Source organism: Aythya fuligula, chromosome 6 (assembly GCF_009819795.1).
Source record: "Aythya fuligula isolate bAytFul2 chromosome 6, bAytFul2.pri, whole genome shotgun sequence".
NCBI classification, from domain to species: Eukaryota; Metazoa; Chordata; class Aves; order Anseriformes; family Anatidae; genus Aythya; species Aythya fuligula.
The window spans coordinates 20,281,643-20,299,374 of record NC_045564.1 but is presented as its reverse complement, the minus strand read 5'-3'; the positions used below and the strand labels follow the sequence as shown (position 1 = coordinate 20,299,374).

Genomic DNA, 17,732 nt, shown 5'->3' with positions numbered 1-17,732 from the left:
AAAACCCTCAGGAACTAAGTGCTATCTTGGACCCTGAAAGATTTTAGATTGTAGTTTCATATTTTTCAAAACAGGAATTGCATATAGCATGATTTATTTAATTATTACCTGAATAGGACTGTGTAATAAATGAAGATTCAATAAAGAGATCAAACTACCAACCTTCTTTCTGTGAAAGTGATTTCTTCCCTTGTTTTGTTTCCTGATAAGTTATTTTTTTAAGCTCTGTTCTGTATCATTTGCTGTTGATTTGATCTAGAGAGGCCCAAGAATCTGGAATCTTGTCTTTCTGCTTTTAGAAGTGGTCACTTGAAGATAACTATGTTCACATTATGATGACATAAGTATGTATTCCTAACATTTGTGTTCCTCTGAAAGAGTATTTACCTTTTTCCTCAACACAGTAGAATTACAAATAATTGTATGTGAATTAAAGCAAATGAGATCACCAAAAGAAATTACACAAATGGAACTTAGCAGATGAAATGTACACAGTGGATACATTTATTCCACAAAATACAGACTTATGACTGGTAATTTTGCATCCCATTCAAGGTCAATACAGTCCAAGAGGAAATTTAGAGTCTTCTCTCCATTAGTGTCAGCTGGTAATAAAAGCTACTTTTCTGGCAAGGCTGTTTCCCTCTTACATACAAGGTTTACTAATGACAAAAGTCATTATTTGGTACAGGCACTGACTGTAGTAAATATGGGTAAATATGTAAAAATTTGTCATTTTGGCATAATCCTCCAATAAAAGTATTATTGATAAAAACATCATCTTCTCAGGCTGTAAACAGCTATCACGGACCATATATTTATGTCCTCTTTTACTTTTTATTTCCTTTTCTGTCTTTCCCCTTGTCTTCTTTTTCTGACTTGTCATCTTCATATTTTTCCTTTTCTGGTTTTGTTACACTATCATAAGAAGGTGGAGATGTGGTGGATGTAGTCATATCCATTTTCTCTGGAGGGGAGTTTTCATTTAGCTTACCAAAAGTCATACATTTTTTGCTAAGGAGATCAGCCCCATCTTTGCGATACATATATAAAAGTTTCTTTATTGACTGTCTTAAAAGATAGCATCTATAAGCACGCTGAATAATAGTAGCAGACACTTCCTCCTGTTTGCGTTTTAATGTGGTTGTGATTGGTTCATAGGAGACTTTAGAAGGATTGGCTGCCATAAAACGATCTTCCATCTGGATTCTGAGGGCATCCATCTCATCACTTTCCCCCAGGACACGCTTTGTGAAAGCAAACAAGATGTCAAGGCAGTGAATTCTGTCACCACTTACCATGGGCAGATCCATTGCAATAAGCTGAATTGTGTTTGGTTTTGGTATATTAAGAGGAGGGTCCAGAGAAGCTGCAAAATCAGACAGTTTGCTATATTCTATGAATTGTGTGGCATCTGGATCATATTTTTCCCAAACCTCATAGAACATCTCAAAGTCATCCTCACCCAAAGGTTCAGCACTTTCTTCAGTAGCAACGCCAAAATTCTCCAAAATCACAGCAATGTACATGTTCACCACTACCAGAAAGGATATGATGATGTAGCTGACAAAGAAGAAAATCCCAACGGAAGGGTTGCCACAATCTCCTTTAACTGAGCTCCCAGGATGAGGTTTCTCAGGGTCACAGTCTGGCTTCCCACTGTTCAGAATTGGGGCTAACAAACCATCCCAGCCAGCAGACGTGGTGATTTGAAATAGGCAGATCATGCTGTTGCCAAATGTTTCGAAGTTGAACATGTCATCAATCCCAGCTTCCCTCTTAACATAGGCAAAGTTGGACATGCCAAATATCGCATAGATAAACATGACCAGGAACAGCAGCAGGCCAATGTTGAACAAAGCAGGAAGAGACATCATCAAAGCAAAGAGCAGAGTGCGGATTCCCTTAGCGCCTTTAATGAGACGCAGGATTCGACCTATTCTGGCAAGTCGTACAACTCGGAATAATGTGGGGGACACAAAATATTTCTCAATCACCTCAGCTAAAAACATACCTGTGAAAGATAAAAATAAAATTAAAAGGGTAACATAATCCACAAAAAAGAGTAAGAATAAAGAACAACTCTATTTGTGGAATTTCTGGAAATTTTAATTGGAGGATGAGTCAATAGTTTTTAATCTGCTATGGGTAATTTGAGATTTTTTTCCAGCACTCTTCGAAAATATGACTATTAAATTTGATATAGAATTACTGAGCAGGTACTATTCTCAAATATGCTTCGTACTTCCTAAATTATCAGGAGAAATGAAAATTAAGTATTCCTCTAATCAATAAAATTTTGCAAAGATAAAACGTTTAAAATATAACTTACTGTATTTCATTTGAAATATAAGAGTTTCTTACCTACTATTGAGAGAATAACAACCACAAAATCAAATATATTCCAGCCAATGGTGAAGTAATAATATCGTAGTGAGAACAGTTTGAAGACACATTCTCCAGTGAAAAGGACAACAAATACCAAGTTAATCCAGTATAAAATATTTTGCATCATTACACCCTGGTCATCTGTTTCTATCATCATGGTGACCATGTTAAGACAGATGAGGACCATAATGCTGATGTCAAATGCTTGCTTTGTTACAATATCAAATACCAAGCCTTGCAATTTATTCTGAAGGGAGAAAAAAGAAAACGTATGTTGCAGTATGCTGCATGTAATTAACATTTTTTTCTATCCTATTTCTTTGTTCCTTCTTCCCCTGAAACGTACAACCAAGCAAAAAGCTGAAAAATCTAGAAGCACTCTCTAGTAACTTTTCTATTTGCCAGGTTTTTTGTTTTCCCCTCAAAACACAACAGACATTTACTTTACCATATCCTTCGATTCTGTATTTCCCCAGGCATAACAACTATGAGAGACTTTTCCTGCAGAATATATACGTTTCCGCTTTGAATTCAGAGAATTTCAATCAACTCTAGGGGAGACTTTTGGTAGTAAAGATACTTCTGTTACTAAACTTAGATGACACCAGAGTAGCACATATTCTTACCGTTGGTCTAGGTATAGGTTTTTGTGGTTTTTTGGAACCCAACTTCTTCATTGCATTATAGTATTTCTTCTGTTCTTCTGTCATAAAGATATCTTGACCTCCAAGGTAAAATAATAAAAATAAAAACTGATTACAGTCAAGTATTTAAATCAATTAATTTACATTTGTATGAACCATGCATTTGTTCTTACATGTTGATATTAAAAAAAATACAGTAATTATATCAAAGATCATTAAAGTATTTTGCAAGCCTTGGTGGAAGAATGAAACAAATTAAGGAAATGAAATATAAAACAACTTTTATCTGTTATGTAAAACAAACAAAAAAACAGAACTGGTTAAATATAAACCATTTAAATAAGTATGGAAAAACTTGTAAAAATACACATTGTATGTAAAACAATGTAAAAAACAACTTTTAAAAATACATCCATTGTATGGATGTGTACATCATGAACTCCACACTGTAAATCAATCAGTCAGAAATAAAAGAGCTTCAAAGATAGAAAGGTTCATTTAGAGCTGACAGGTCTTCAGAGAGCAACTGTGAAGAGCAAGAAATCACTGACGTCAGTCAGCTATCAGAATCCTCATTTTATCATATGGGTACAGGTATCTCTGATCAGCTGCTTGCTGCCACAGTAGTACTACTGTGCATGTCTGGGGTATGATCATCCCTCTCCATCAATAAGGGCATCAAAAAGCATTGGAATACTCTTTGTGTTTTCTGGCCTGAATAATGGGACAGCAATCTGAAGAGAATGCTATTAAAACTGTCGTATGTAATACTTCTTAAAATATTATTTTTGACAAGTAACTACTTTTCTTCCATGCACTTGATTTCAAATACATTCCAGGTATGCATGATGCCAAAGCAATAGCATTTGAAAATGAATTTCAGTCACAGTTGAATATGACTTTGTCAAATACTGTGTCAGCCTTCTCAGTCAAGTAATAATGAATCTGAACATGTGTAGCCTTTCAGCTATAGCTACACACAGATATGAAGATTTAGAAATCAAAAGGGATTTTGTACAGTCTGCTCTCCTCATAAACCACATATTGAAGTAAAATTCAGGTATTAGAGACCTAGGGTTCTGGAAAAAAAAAAAAAAAAAAAAAAAAAAAAAAATTAATTCGCTGATTATGGTCGAAGTGTGAATCTATCAGATTTTACCCAGAAGAAATTTCAAAATGACAAAAACAAAACTAACACACACAAAATAAAAATAAAAATGAAACAAAATAAAACAAACAACCACAACACTTTAAAGGAACTGGCATTGAACTGGGCATTTCTTTTGCTGCCTCACTGATGACTATAAATTGCTATAAATTGTGAACATCACTGTGTCTGTGATTCTTTGGAAGAATGGCTGTCTCAAGGTGTCATACACCTTATACGCCTTTGAGGATTGAAACAGCAATTTGACAGCTAGTGGAATATATTTTCCCCAAGGCAACTAATGTGCTGAATGTGGGTTGCACTCAGGGACCACAGAAATGCACGTAGTTTAACTACACAGGGAGAGTATATTGCAACATGTCTTTCCCATTCATATCCCAGCAACATTGCGCAAAACAGGTAGCTTTCCATGATGTGAAGGTAGAACAAAGACAAGAATATTGCTGGGTAACTACACCCTACATGTCCTATTCATTTCTATGAGCACAGGTGCCTCTATATGTTCAAAACACAGGCCAGTAATGATTGCTAATTAGCTGTGTGAAAGTGAATAATAGCACACAAATAGAATGTTTCCCAGCCCATTTAACTTTTTTGGTGACAGTTACAATAGCTACAAAAGTACAAGGATACCACAATGCCAGAAAGACACCTTCCTATATACAGACCAACAAAAATGCCAATAGCATGTACATAGCTTTCTTAGTCTTTCTCTTGCAGGATCAGATGAAACTGAAGCAACTGTAAGTACCCTGTAAGTCTTAGAAGCCTCTGATGTTAGTCAATGTGTGTGTGTATGGGGACATCTTACTGGAGGATAAAGACGACCTCAGTTTTGTAAGCATAAACTCTCTTTCTCTTATTTGGGTGTGCAGATGAGACTCAGAAGATCTGGAGCAGCAAAATACAAAGCTACACACTCCAATCTCAAGTGGTAGGCTTTTTTCCATGTTTCTTTCATGTTTATGACCAAAAACCTTGTAGTCAGATATACTGAACTGGCAGATTTATAAATAAATAAATAAATAAGAATCTTAACTCCAAGGGTTAGATTTCAAAAGCCATGCTGGGAAACCTCTATGATATAGGCCAAGATCTCTCCTTCTGAGGGCTAAAGAGAGAAATGGACAGAAAAATTGAAGCAAGATGGAGGAAAAATCAGAAGAAATGAAACACTGCAAAGCTATGAGGAAAAAGAGGACTAAAAGAATTGCAAGACCAAAGTTCCTATCCAAGAGACAAATATTTCCATACACCTCAGTAAGAGAATAAATTTTTATGACAATTTATGCTCTCTCTACAGAGCACAGCGAGAGGAAAAGTACTGTCAAAGAGACAAAAAGTTAAAATCTCTCAGAATTCAAATGAGAATATAAAGACAGTTGTCAAAAGTGTAACACATTTATTTGTATCTTAGATTTCTTAAAATATTTAATCTTTTTCTGTAGACCATGACTGAGTACATTTCACTGGACTTATTCAGGCAAGATTATCCAGAAAACTTACTGTCAGGATTAGATTACTTTAACAGACCATCTGAAGAGTTTAAGAGGTAAAAAAAATTGTTTTTGTTTTTTAAAGATTTTTTACAAGAACTCATTCCAGTATGGTATCTTCCATGCAGATTTCTATACATGGCATATGCAAAGATTCACTGGAATTTTCCATCACAGTAAGTCTATCAGTATCTTTCTTTGAGTACAATGAATCAAATTTGACAAGCCATCCAGAATCATGAGTATGAGCCTAGGCAATAAGTCTATGTTTCTACAAAATTATGTTCTGCCACTTAGTGGCACCCTTTTTATTAAACAAAATTCCAGTATGATTCTGTTTCAAACAGAACGCACAGAAAAATAAGACTACTGTATACAACATTTAAAGTTTATAGACAGCAAATAGAATTTAACTTGCCATCATACGCCAAATAGAACTTAACTTGCCATCATAGTTTGCATTTTGATCTACTTTAATCCTCCTGGAGTTCTTGACACAAACCTGTGCTTGTCTGAATAACATAAACCTTTTCAGTTGGAAAAAAAAAAAGGCAAGAGAACACATTTTCACACATCAATATTTTTTTCTCTTACAAACTCACTACCAACTTATGACACAGTTTTCTAACTCTCTCTCATCTTGCAGTACTGATCAATAGTTTCAGGATCCTTGATATAATATATAACTTTGCTGGATGCTCAGTGACAATGAGGTATCATGAAAATGAAACATGGTGATACTTATCTTCTTTTTTTGTTGGTTGAAGTTATCTATGATGACACCAATGAATAAATTTAGGGTGAAAAACGATCCAAAGATGATAAAGGCAACAAAGTAAAGATACATGTATAGGTTATCCTCATACTTGGGCTGTTTCCCTTCCTATATAACACAGAAAAACAGCAATACATCACTGATAACAGTGAAGACAAATTACAAAAGACTGAGCAGAAACAGAAGCTGCAACCAGATGGAAAGCAACAAGGAAAGAGAGGGGGGATGCAGATTAGCTATTTTGGAGCATATCCTACACTTAATCTTTTATCTTGCAAATTTATTTTATACAGGCATCTGTGAATGCACCCACAGACCCACCCTTCCTCCCCTTTAAGTCTGCCAGCTTGTCTCTAATAGCACTTGATGTTTCATGTATAACCTACTAAATTTGACAGAAGTATGCAAGTATCAAAAGTAATTCAGCTCCTATGGATTGTATGCAGATCAGTAGTTTGATAGAGGAGAGATGCAAACAAATACCTGCATTTAAACGGGAAAAATTCTGCCATTTTATTTTTTGAGATTGTCAGAGTGCAGCATATAGCTCTGGATTAGCTGCTGCAGGTGCTGTCACTTGCTTTATTTATTTATTTATTTTGGAGACGAGAAAAACATGATCTATACAATTGTACACTCTCAGTGACAGAAATCCATAGGAAACTAAATTTCAAATTTCACTAGTTATGTTACTCAATGTTAGGCATAGATTACTTATTAACTTATTAAAGCAGCAAAACTTTATGTAGGTCTACTTCCATATATTTTTTTTTTAACTTATTAAAATGTATGCACTTAATTACTTTATAATTTAAGATCTATATAGAAAAATACCAGTATTTGATATTTATTCTTTGTTTCTTTATTTCAAATGCCATTCAAGAAGCATCACATTAACCTTGTATTTGTTTAAACTCAGTGAATTTTACATTGCACTTACTTCTCTAGAGTCAACAGCAGCATACATTATCTCCATCCATCCTTTAAATGTTGCCTAAAAACAAAGTTTGTTAACATTTTCCATCAAATCTTTAAATAAAAAGACACCTCAAATATTGTAAACATTCTGAACTATAAAACACTTTCTTGCAACATACTTGCACACAGAAAAAGAAGGGAATATTAAGAGATGGTGGTAAGAAATGAGTGATTTATTGACAAAAAATAATTTACTGTGGTATATTATTAGTTACTAATACTTAAACAATAAACAAATTCTAGCCTTCAGGCAAATTCATATGAATTCTATGTGGAATGAGTTAAAATAAATATCTGAGTAAAACAGCCTTGTTGTAAACTGCAGTCTTTCTCTCAGCTCCAACTTTTTGACAACCAAAAACTAGAGAATGCCACCACTGGTTGGCATTTTCCAGACAGAATATGCAAATAGTCCTGAAAGAAAGTCCTTAAGATAAGTAGTCTCAAGAAATCTTAAGAAAATATAAAGTTTTAAATTGTCTAGACAGACGGTTTCTACCTAGAAAAAGTAAGTTACTATTGCATTTACTATGTGAAGAGAAGTTTTAATTTAACCATTTTATATGACTCAGAGAAATAAATTATTATTTAAAATTGCTGCAACTCTACTTTTAGCTACAATTTTACCTACACAGTCTCAAAAGTTTATATATATATATCTTCGAATATGAAATACCTTCCTACCCTATATATATATATACACATATATATAAATAATATATATATAATATTTTATATAATATGTATAAGATAACTGCACTGGATTTGTTAGCATGTGTAATCTCTTTGCTGTCCAGTTTACGCACAGATTTTGTACCTCCTGTGTCTGGTAAGAATGACTGTGAGATTACTGAAAATAACCTCTCTGTGGTTCAGGATGGTGGTAAGGGAATGAAAGTTCTGCCTGTGTGAAATGTCTACATATTTTACTTTTTTAACTAGTAACATTCATAGTATATACAAAGTACAGATGAAGGGATTAAAAACAGACACCATCAATGTAATAGATCTGTCTCAATACGGGCACCACTTTCTGATTGCCCTCACTGATTTTTGTGAACAAAGCTTAAAAATTGCAGAACATGGTGTAAGCTATTACAGGTGTGGGGTGCAGAGATTATATAGCTCTACTATATAAACAGGTAAATAGTATCTACTACCATACTCTTTGAGATAACACATTTTAATATTTTCTACCAATATGAACATAATCCTTATGTTTACCTGTGGACTGTAGAAAATGAAGGAAAAGTTAATTATTAGCCTGAGGTGCCTAGTAGGTATAGAAAAAGTGTTGGCTACAGCATGACACTGTATCTTATTCACAACATAGGAAGAAAAAACGTTTCTTCCCTGTTCAACGTATCAAGTCTTCATTAACTAAGCAATTTTCTTTTGGTTGTGACAGAGAAAAGAGGTGTGACAGTGGGCCCAGACATCTTTTACTGAATGAAGTTATTGAATGAGTGGTATAAATTCAACTTCATTGTGTATAACTGAGTCCTTCACGGAACTATAATGCAGAATCCAGCATTTAAGTTACTACCTCCCTTTAATTCTCGCAAAGAAAACTGAGAATTCCCACAGAAGATGAACTGCTTGAGTAGGAGAAGAAAAAAAGTTATAAACAGGTTTAAATTTACAGTACTGCAGTTAATTGACTGTTCAGAAGTATAATGGCTAACCAGGCCCAACTGAGCTTTTGGACTTTTGGATGAGCGGAAAACTACCACCAATATTAAATATTTCAGATTCTCCATCTGCTTTTGCTATTCCTGTGCTGAAAGGCGATGAGCAAAAACCATGCCTGTGGGAGTCTGAGAAAAAACACATTTTTATCAAGACCTTGTCTCAAGAGAAGCTGACCAGCACCTTTGTCCTTCTACCAGTTTTGTTGATTTCTGAACAATTTAGCCTGAAATGGTGTTCCAGAAAGTCACTTTTTGTTACAAGAAATAAAATAAAAAGACTAACTATTGAAACCCAAATAGGAAGTGACTACATGTGGCAACAATAATGTTAATACTTGTTGTCATGAAAAATTTTCAGGAATTCAAATATTTCTACTGTTTATCAGATATAGTGAAATAAATCCAGGTGTGCCTAATACTCCAGGAAAATACTCCTGTCCACCATGATATTAAGGTATAAATGTTTAGTTTATTGGAAACATTACATAGCTGAACAATTCTATGCAAGATGAGTAACAAAGGCGAAGACACTGCTGTCCTCCAGATCAGTGAATTATGCAATAGCCTAGTGCCATTTAGAAATAGCTACTACTTCTCCCTTGAGCTTACCATCCTTGAGATGGTAACTTTCTAGCACAATACAAGCTACTCACTACCAGCTGGAGAGTTTAAGAGACAGAATAATGGCCAAGTGCTTATGAACACAAATGTTTTCCCAGAAGCAGTGTGTCAAGTGAACCTGATTACGAATACATGTTTCTGTCCTACTAGCTCCAATCTACACATGCTGCTTCTGAAAGAGGTTTCTACTTTGGCAACTGCCCATCTAGAAAAAAGCTACAAATTATCTACTAAAAAATAATAATAAAAAACCACAAACAACACTTGACAGACAATAACTAGACTAGACTAATAGGAATTATAAGAAGGGAAAGAACAGAAATGAAAAAGTGAATTTAAAAACTTTTTCCTTCATCTCCTTATCCCCATACCAGTAGTGTACTCTTTCTAATTTGAATGAGCTGTAGAATGTATCTATTTGACTACCATGGCAGAAAATTAATCCTAGTTGCATTTATTTATTTATTCATTTTTAACTAGATTTTAACTACTTCTGTAGAACTTGGAAATATAGTAATGGTTGGGTGCAAAGGAACTTTATACTCATATGACATATATTAGATATTTTTCTTCTTCCAAAATTGCCATAGAATCTATCAGATTTTCACCACAGTCCATAAATAGCTTAATAGAACACATTTATAAAAAACAATCATTTATCCATCCATATATTGTAAAATAACATTGGAAATTATGGAACTGAATATTGCTGCTACAAAATTTAAAGCTGGAAAACAAATTTATCAAAACTGATACACTCACGACTTGAAGCAGAGAAAGATAACCAGCTCCAACATTATCAAAGTTTACTTTCACATTTTTCCATCGAACGTCTTGATGAGCACTCATAAGATTTTCACACGCAGTTACATTATCAACTTCTTCGGGTTTTAACTGAACACCAGTTGTGGTGTTAACACAGTTAAAAAACTTGCCAGCAAACAAATTTACTCCCATGATGCTGAAAATTAGCCAGAATGTAAGACAAACCAGAAGTACATTCATAATGGATGGGATTGCTCCAGTAAGAGCATTCACAACCACCTGTTAAACAAAAGAAAAAAAGCTTTTTAAAATCTGCATGCGTGTGCCTATATATAAATATCAGCAACCATTTATTTTTCCAAATTAAGCTGAAAATTTAGATTAAATCATTAAAATACACAGAAAAAAAAATGCCAATAAAAATAGAAATATACATAATAGAATAAAACATGTTACTATGTGCCTTGTTAACTCACATGCCGATTGGACTTCCTCTGTGGTTTAATAATTTATTAAGCATATTTTTATGAATTTGTTTTACACATTAATTCATGATTTCCTTTTTTCTTACCCTCATGCCTTCAAAGCGTGACAAAGCTCTTAGAGGTCTTAAAGCTCTTAGTGTTCGGAGGGATTTAATTGCACTGAGTTCTGAGAAACCAAGGGCATGAGCTACCAAGCTAACCAAGGAGACCTAGATGAAAGAATATAAAATTAACATTTTTAAATTTTAGAATAGCCTCACAATACAAGTATAATGCCTACTGGAAATAAAACATCAATTTGGGTATCAGAAAAAAAAATAAAGTTGCCTGTAAATTTCAGAACAATTTAAACTAAAAGAGACTTTAAAATCTCTGAAACTTTCATAACAGATGTGTTGTTATGCATATATAAAAAAGCACATAATAATTTTACAAAAGGCAGGGCATAGGCTGTGTTGAATTACATGCAACATTTTTCTCAGGTATCTGGGACAACATACTAAATAGTGTATTTGCATTTCTCATCAGTTCTTAATGGTGAGGAATTCATCCAACATTTTAGTACAAACCACTGCAATAGGTTAGGGGGACTACTAGAAATTAAAACGATGATGTGCATCATTATATACAATATTAACAAAGACACACAACACAAAGGAATAAATAGATTCAGAATTAGTGAAAGAACAGCTGGAAAAAACAAAAAATACTAAATATGGTAAATCCATTGCATTTGTTGGTGAATACAACGCTTTATTCTTCCGCTTCAGATGTCACAAAAATATTCTCAGTCAAGCAGAAAGTGAAAACCACATGCAGTTCCAACACTGGTTACAAAGGATACATGATTAGGTATGTCCACAGATGTGTGTTACACTAAAATTTTGCAGTGAGTTCAAATGAAAGTAGTAGCCAATTAGATTCAGCACTTAAAAAATTCCAAGCATTCTTTCACTTCTGTCATCAGCCCCCCTGGAGTTTGTGAGGGCATGACAATCTGAATAATAATAATAATAATAATAATAATAATAATAATAATAATAATAATAATAATAAGTTGAATAAACTCAGTCAAAGCCTGTAAAGTACTAAAAACCCATCCCATTCTGCGTGCAACATTCAAGCACTAAACAATACTCTAAGACTGACGATTACAGACATGATAAAATGTGACCCAGCAGCATTTGCTTCTACTAATTTGCACTTAGAACTAATTCACATAATAGACGAAATATGAATAACTAGCAATTAATATTTCCTGCAGATGGTAAGTCGTCATGTTGGTATATGGTGAATCAGACAGGACACTGATAAGCATGAATACTAACTGTATGATGACATAAATACGAATGTTAGTACAATTACCTAAAAGCAATGCACTCAAATGCATGTAACAGCAGACAGCAGTTTCCTGGAAAACAATAGCTGTGACAGTAACAAGAGTTCTAACAAGAGTAACAAGACCTTTCACCTAACATCCAAGTTTTTTTTCTCTTAGAATAACTCAGAGAAGCTAAAAGGGACATTCTCTATGATCTGAGACATCACCAAACAAAGTAATTTCAGCTTCCAAAACAGTAATCTAAAAAGGTAAATCAAAGAAAAATGGAAGAATTGCACTGAAATTATCCTTTCAATCCAGTAATAGTCAAAATGAGCATTGCAAAAAGTTAGGAATCATTCATTAGCAGTTACCATTAGGAATCATTCATTAGTAGCTATCACTACTTTGTTTTCCTCAAACCTTATCCTTACTTCAATATCTGCCTCCTTGCCCTCCCTTTCTTTTTCTGTCTTCATGACAACCCGATATTCTCTCCCCACAGTTCTTCACCAGTGACTCATTAAGCTCAGGATCAACTGTCCTACGCTAACCCTATATGCTCACTTAAATCTCCCTCCCTCTCCCTTCCTCTTTGCTTTGTCACCAAATCCAGAAGACATAAGACCTTCCAGATGACACACCTCAATCCCTGATTGGGACCCAGAGCAATAAAACAAAGACAGAAGAGATGAAGTTAATAACATATACAGACAAAGTCAGATTTAGTTACTTATGGAACAATTACAGTGGAAACATTCACCAGCACGTCATTTTCTCTTATATTTAACTCAATTTGTATTCTTCACTGCATATGCATGTGTCACATATAATACAAGCTGCCTAAACAAAAGCAACGTGCTACTTAGAGACCATAATACCTACATCAACAATCAGGAAGTCCAGCCAGCACCAAGCATTAGTGAAGTAAGTTTGGAAACCATAGGCCACCCATTTTAGCACCATTTCCAGAATAAAGATGTAAGTGAATATTTTATCAGCATATTCTAGTATGGTCTTGATAGTCTTACGCTGCTCAATATATATATCTTCAAAAGCCTGTTGGAAACATAGGTTGTATATAAGTAAGATATTCACAGGTCTTTACAAACTAGAATTTAAGCCACAAGAACTGAAGAAAAAAAAGGCAAGGTAAAATTGCTGTCATCTTTATATGTTTTACATTGAAAAGCCAGGATATACTTGTAGTCTCTGCTTATGCTAAATTTTAGACTTTATTGTCTCCTGACAATGGGATTACAATATAATGATTGAAGTTGCCAAAAAGCGTTTTGGAAATTTGAGTAATAGTCGCACAGAATGCCAATAACAGAAGTGAATAATGAGAGAACACGAGGAAATCAGTATCTGTACTACTTCTGGAGATTATTCTAATTTACAGCAGAATAACTGTTCCAGTTACTGCATAAAACTTCTGCATGATTTTGTACGATTTTTATAATTTCTTAAACAAGAATTTAAACAAAATCATCTCAATAAGCACTCACATGTATCACGTTATATTCATCAAAAACTAACCTGCAGAAGGTTATTTGGCAGCAGAATTTTAATAATTTATTTTATATGCACTGGGAAAATATTTTAGGAACTTCACTCCAAGCTCTCTTTCAAACCATTTCTTTTTCTTTATGACCACAGATGTGTTATAACCATGATTTTGATAAAACATTCTTCATAGACACAGTTTTTATGGGTGTACTTACCAAAGCACCACTACTGAGAAGAATCATGAAGACAATGAATGTTTCAAACCAGTTGTGTTCTACTATCCTGTAGCATGTTTTTCTAAGGTTCCACCAGATTCTTCCTTTTGTGCTTTCTATATTGCCTTTACAGCATTTAAACTTCTGTATACAGCCTAACAATATAAACAATGACAAGCCACTTTAAAGGTGGAATTCTCATTATTCTGAAACAGCAGTATCACTTTCATCTAGCTCCTGTTTCATGAGGTACATGTAGTCAGCCTTTCAAATTGCTGGATTCTGCTTAAAGCATACTTGCCTTCTTGATTTAATACGTTGGATATAAGAAGGCTTGCACTGAAGTGATTATTTTTTTCCTACTACCCTTATACTCCATTAAGCTTAGAAACAATACTGGTCATCTAATTGAGCTAATTCTCATTTATAAACATATTTTCTGTCTATATACAGATAACTACGGACCACATAGAATTGCCAGGGAGTAGAAACAACATGACAATGTAAAAACTTTCATATGAACTAGTTCAAGAGTACAGAAGCTTTTTTTAAAAAGGACTTTTGCCTCTCAGCTACTGTTTAAATAAACCACACAGATGTGAACACCCTTTAAGTTATATTGAGGGTTGATATCTACTTCAAGAGTTGACTAATGATACTTCCTTTCAAGACAAACACCTGATTTAAACGGAGATTGCAATATAATCTAGAAGCTATAAAATAACTTCCAGATTCCCATCCAAGGTAACCTAGTAAGAGTTGACTTTTATATCCATAGATTGGACTTTTCTCTTCAAAAGTGAAAATCCCTGCTTGAGCAGGAACATGGAAGTTATGTAAACCGTATGAAAATGTATAAATAAATGTCCAAAGAAAAAAAAAAGATGTATAGGTATTTTAACAAGATATATTATAGGTACATTTTCAATTCCAATAACTATTTAAACCGTATATTGAAATATTATTTTCCATTAATAATACTTTAAATAATTTATATTTTCACTAATTCAAGGTAATTCGAAGAACACATCATAATTTCTCAGAAAAACATGAGTAGATGAGAGCAATATATTCTAAGTATAGTGGAGAAGCTTTTCCACATGGTAGATTCATGATAGCCATTCGCAAAATAAGCCTCACCTTGGAGGGCTCTCTACCACATCATGGGACCACAAGAGTTTATTTGCGCTGCCTACAGTCTAAGAAATACATGAACCTCACTACCTGGCTTTTCTTTCTTTAAAAATGATTGATCATATAGAAAAGTAACCATGTTTAAATTATTTTAATGGGTCCCAAAGGCAGTATTCTAGTTTTCCGATGAGTGTTGTTAGGTTTGTGTCCTACAGGTTACACTGAATTTCATCAGCTCACATAAAACTACCACCATGATGAAGAGCATGATGTTTTTGTTATTTATAATAAATAATAAATAAATTCACCTTCAACTCCTCAAAATGCCTACATATTGAAAAAAATAACTCTACACCGAAAATAACAGATAGCATGTAATATAACAAAGAATTGTAATACAACATAGAAGTATTTGAGAAGTATAAATATTTTTAATCAAGAGCCTGCACATCGCCCCATGTTCCAAAACATTATTTTAAAATAAATACTCCCAAGGACAAAAGCTCTAGCCTAAGTCAAAAATGTCTTTATAACACTACATCAAAAGGTATAGCCAATAAATGATAAGAGCATTATAAGATAAGATGCATTACAAGATAAGAGCATTAATGTAGAACATATTTTATTTTGAATGACTTTCTTTTAATCATGACTTAAACGGAAGGTAAAACGTGTAATATCACAAAAAAAAAAAAAAAAAAAAAAAAAGGTAAAAGCTCCTGTATAGTAAAGTTCAGTAGTCTATAAAAGGATATTGCTATGCAGAACTGAAACAAACAATCTTCTAAGGACATTTAAGTATGCCATTAGACTTCTTTACTTGAATGAAAATGTAGGATCTCATTCAACCCATTTAATTTGATTCACCTGTTGTGTCCCTCATTATGTTTATGCACATACATGTGTATTATATTATGCACATAGCTTCCTGCCCCCAGTCATTAGTGGAACGTCAAGATAAAAAGTCTGTTGTCTGAGTCAGCCTTTCCAAGATGTGAATCGTCCACTGGATTACTTTCTAGCACTACGGAGGGAACACAGGTAATCACATGACTCTGATTTAAGCTTCTCAGTGAAGTAGCTCAAATTAAGTGGAGCGAACCTGGTTTACAGTTTGGTGTCACAGATTTCACTAACGAGACTGGCATTTAAATCAGCAGGAATACTGATTGCTAAGAATCAGTTTTTAAAATTACATCACGATAAATAATCAAACGCATATTTAATTTTGCATCACAAAAATGGCTCTATTGTCTTCAGTACAACCATCTAAAAAGGGCAAAATTAATCATATCCTAAGACTTAAACAAAGATATGGGACTGCATTACAGAATAGTTTCCTTGGACTGTGAATGCTTGTTGCAAACAACTCAAATGTAATTGCTAACCCCACATTTTATTTCCATACCTTCTGTAAAACATGCCTGTAGCTCTGATGCTTTTTCTGGTTCAGTCTCAGCTTTTTCTTCTCCAAAGAGAGCTAAATTAACTGTACTGCCTTCAGATGAGCTGGAAAAATTTAGCTTCTGAAAATAAAATTCCACAGTAGCAGTTATACTCTAATAATGTTGACATTTTGGAACTGTAATTAACATTAAGCATGCAACACAGTGTACAAGTAACAGTAAGAACAATATTTGTCACATACAAGCATCCACATATAGCAGTCAATGCTGTTGAAATGTGCATAAATCATCCAACTTTCTACCTATAGATTGCAAGGTGTATCACGTAATCTTTCACTGAATTTCAGAATTCCTGGTCCAATTACACTATTATGTTAGCATTCTTTGAAGCTAACTACTACCAAGTAGATTTTTTGATACATTTATTTTGTGTTCTACTGTTTTCCTAAAATACATCTCCATTGTTACATTTTAAACCAATATGAGTTATACAGTATGTTTTAAGTTCGTTTATCTTGGTAACTACTTTCATCATATCAGTCTTCTCAATCTTAAGACAGTAAATCCTTCACAGTAGTATGTTACACTGTGACCAAGCAGGATAAACTGTTCAAGGAAGAAAATGAAGCAGAATTTTATGGACTGATTTTAATAAAGTGACATTTTTTCATAATGTAAAAGTAAGGGAAAAAAAATCAGTTCTTTTTCACTGGCATCTTAAACGTCAGAATGATGCAAGCCAACTACTTTTTGCATATGACAAAAATTGACAATAAAATTCGGTTACCATTGAACACAGATAATACATTTATTTACTTTTGGTTTTAAGATCATTATCATCATCTAGATTACAAAGTGCTAAAGTAAAAAAAACAGGATTGATACAGAATCCTGTTATGGAAATGTTCAAACTCATATTCAAATCTGAACACATTTATGAAATTAATTATGCTAATATATTAATATGCCAATTTTATTAATATGCTAATTGTATTAACACACTATTATTCATTGATAATGAATATGCCAATGTATTAGCATATAATTATCACCACCATATGAATATTTATGTTTTTCTCGTATCTATTAAAATTTTCAAAAAAGAAAAAAGTATGATAAATACATTTCAACTGGCA

General features: G+C 33.6%; 1 protein-coding gene across 2 annotated transcripts in view; it reads right to left on the bottom strand.

Moving 5' to 3' along the window:
- Window positions 1–481: 481 nt before the first annotated feature.
- LOC116490529 (sodium channel protein type 2 subunit alpha-like) overlaps window positions 482–17,732 on the bottom strand; it is a 71,386-nt gene continuing 54,135 nt past the window's right edge. For both annotated transcript variants that reach the window (XM_032189783.1, XM_032189782.1), the window contains exons 18-27: window positions 16,599–16,716; window positions 14,057–14,211; window positions 13,218–13,391; window positions 11,098–11,220; window positions 10,524–10,805; window positions 7,412–7,465; window positions 6,442–6,579; window positions 3,015–3,119; window positions 2,365–2,635; window positions 482–2,014 (exon numbers count right to left, since the gene is read on the bottom strand). In XM_032189783.1, the coding sequence (XP_032045674.1) occupies window positions 831–2,014; window positions 2,365–2,635; window positions 3,015–3,119; window positions 6,442–6,579; window positions 7,412–7,465; window positions 10,524–10,805; window positions 11,098–11,220; window positions 13,218–13,391; window positions 14,057–14,211; window positions 16,599–16,716 (2,604 nt within the window). In that variant the 3' untranslated portion in view covers window positions 482–830. The remainder of the gene's footprint in view (window positions 2,015–2,364; window positions 2,636–3,014; window positions 3,120–6,441; window positions 6,580–7,411; window positions 7,466–10,523; window positions 10,806–11,097; window positions 11,221–13,217; window positions 13,392–14,056; window positions 14,212–16,598; window positions 16,717–17,732) is intronic.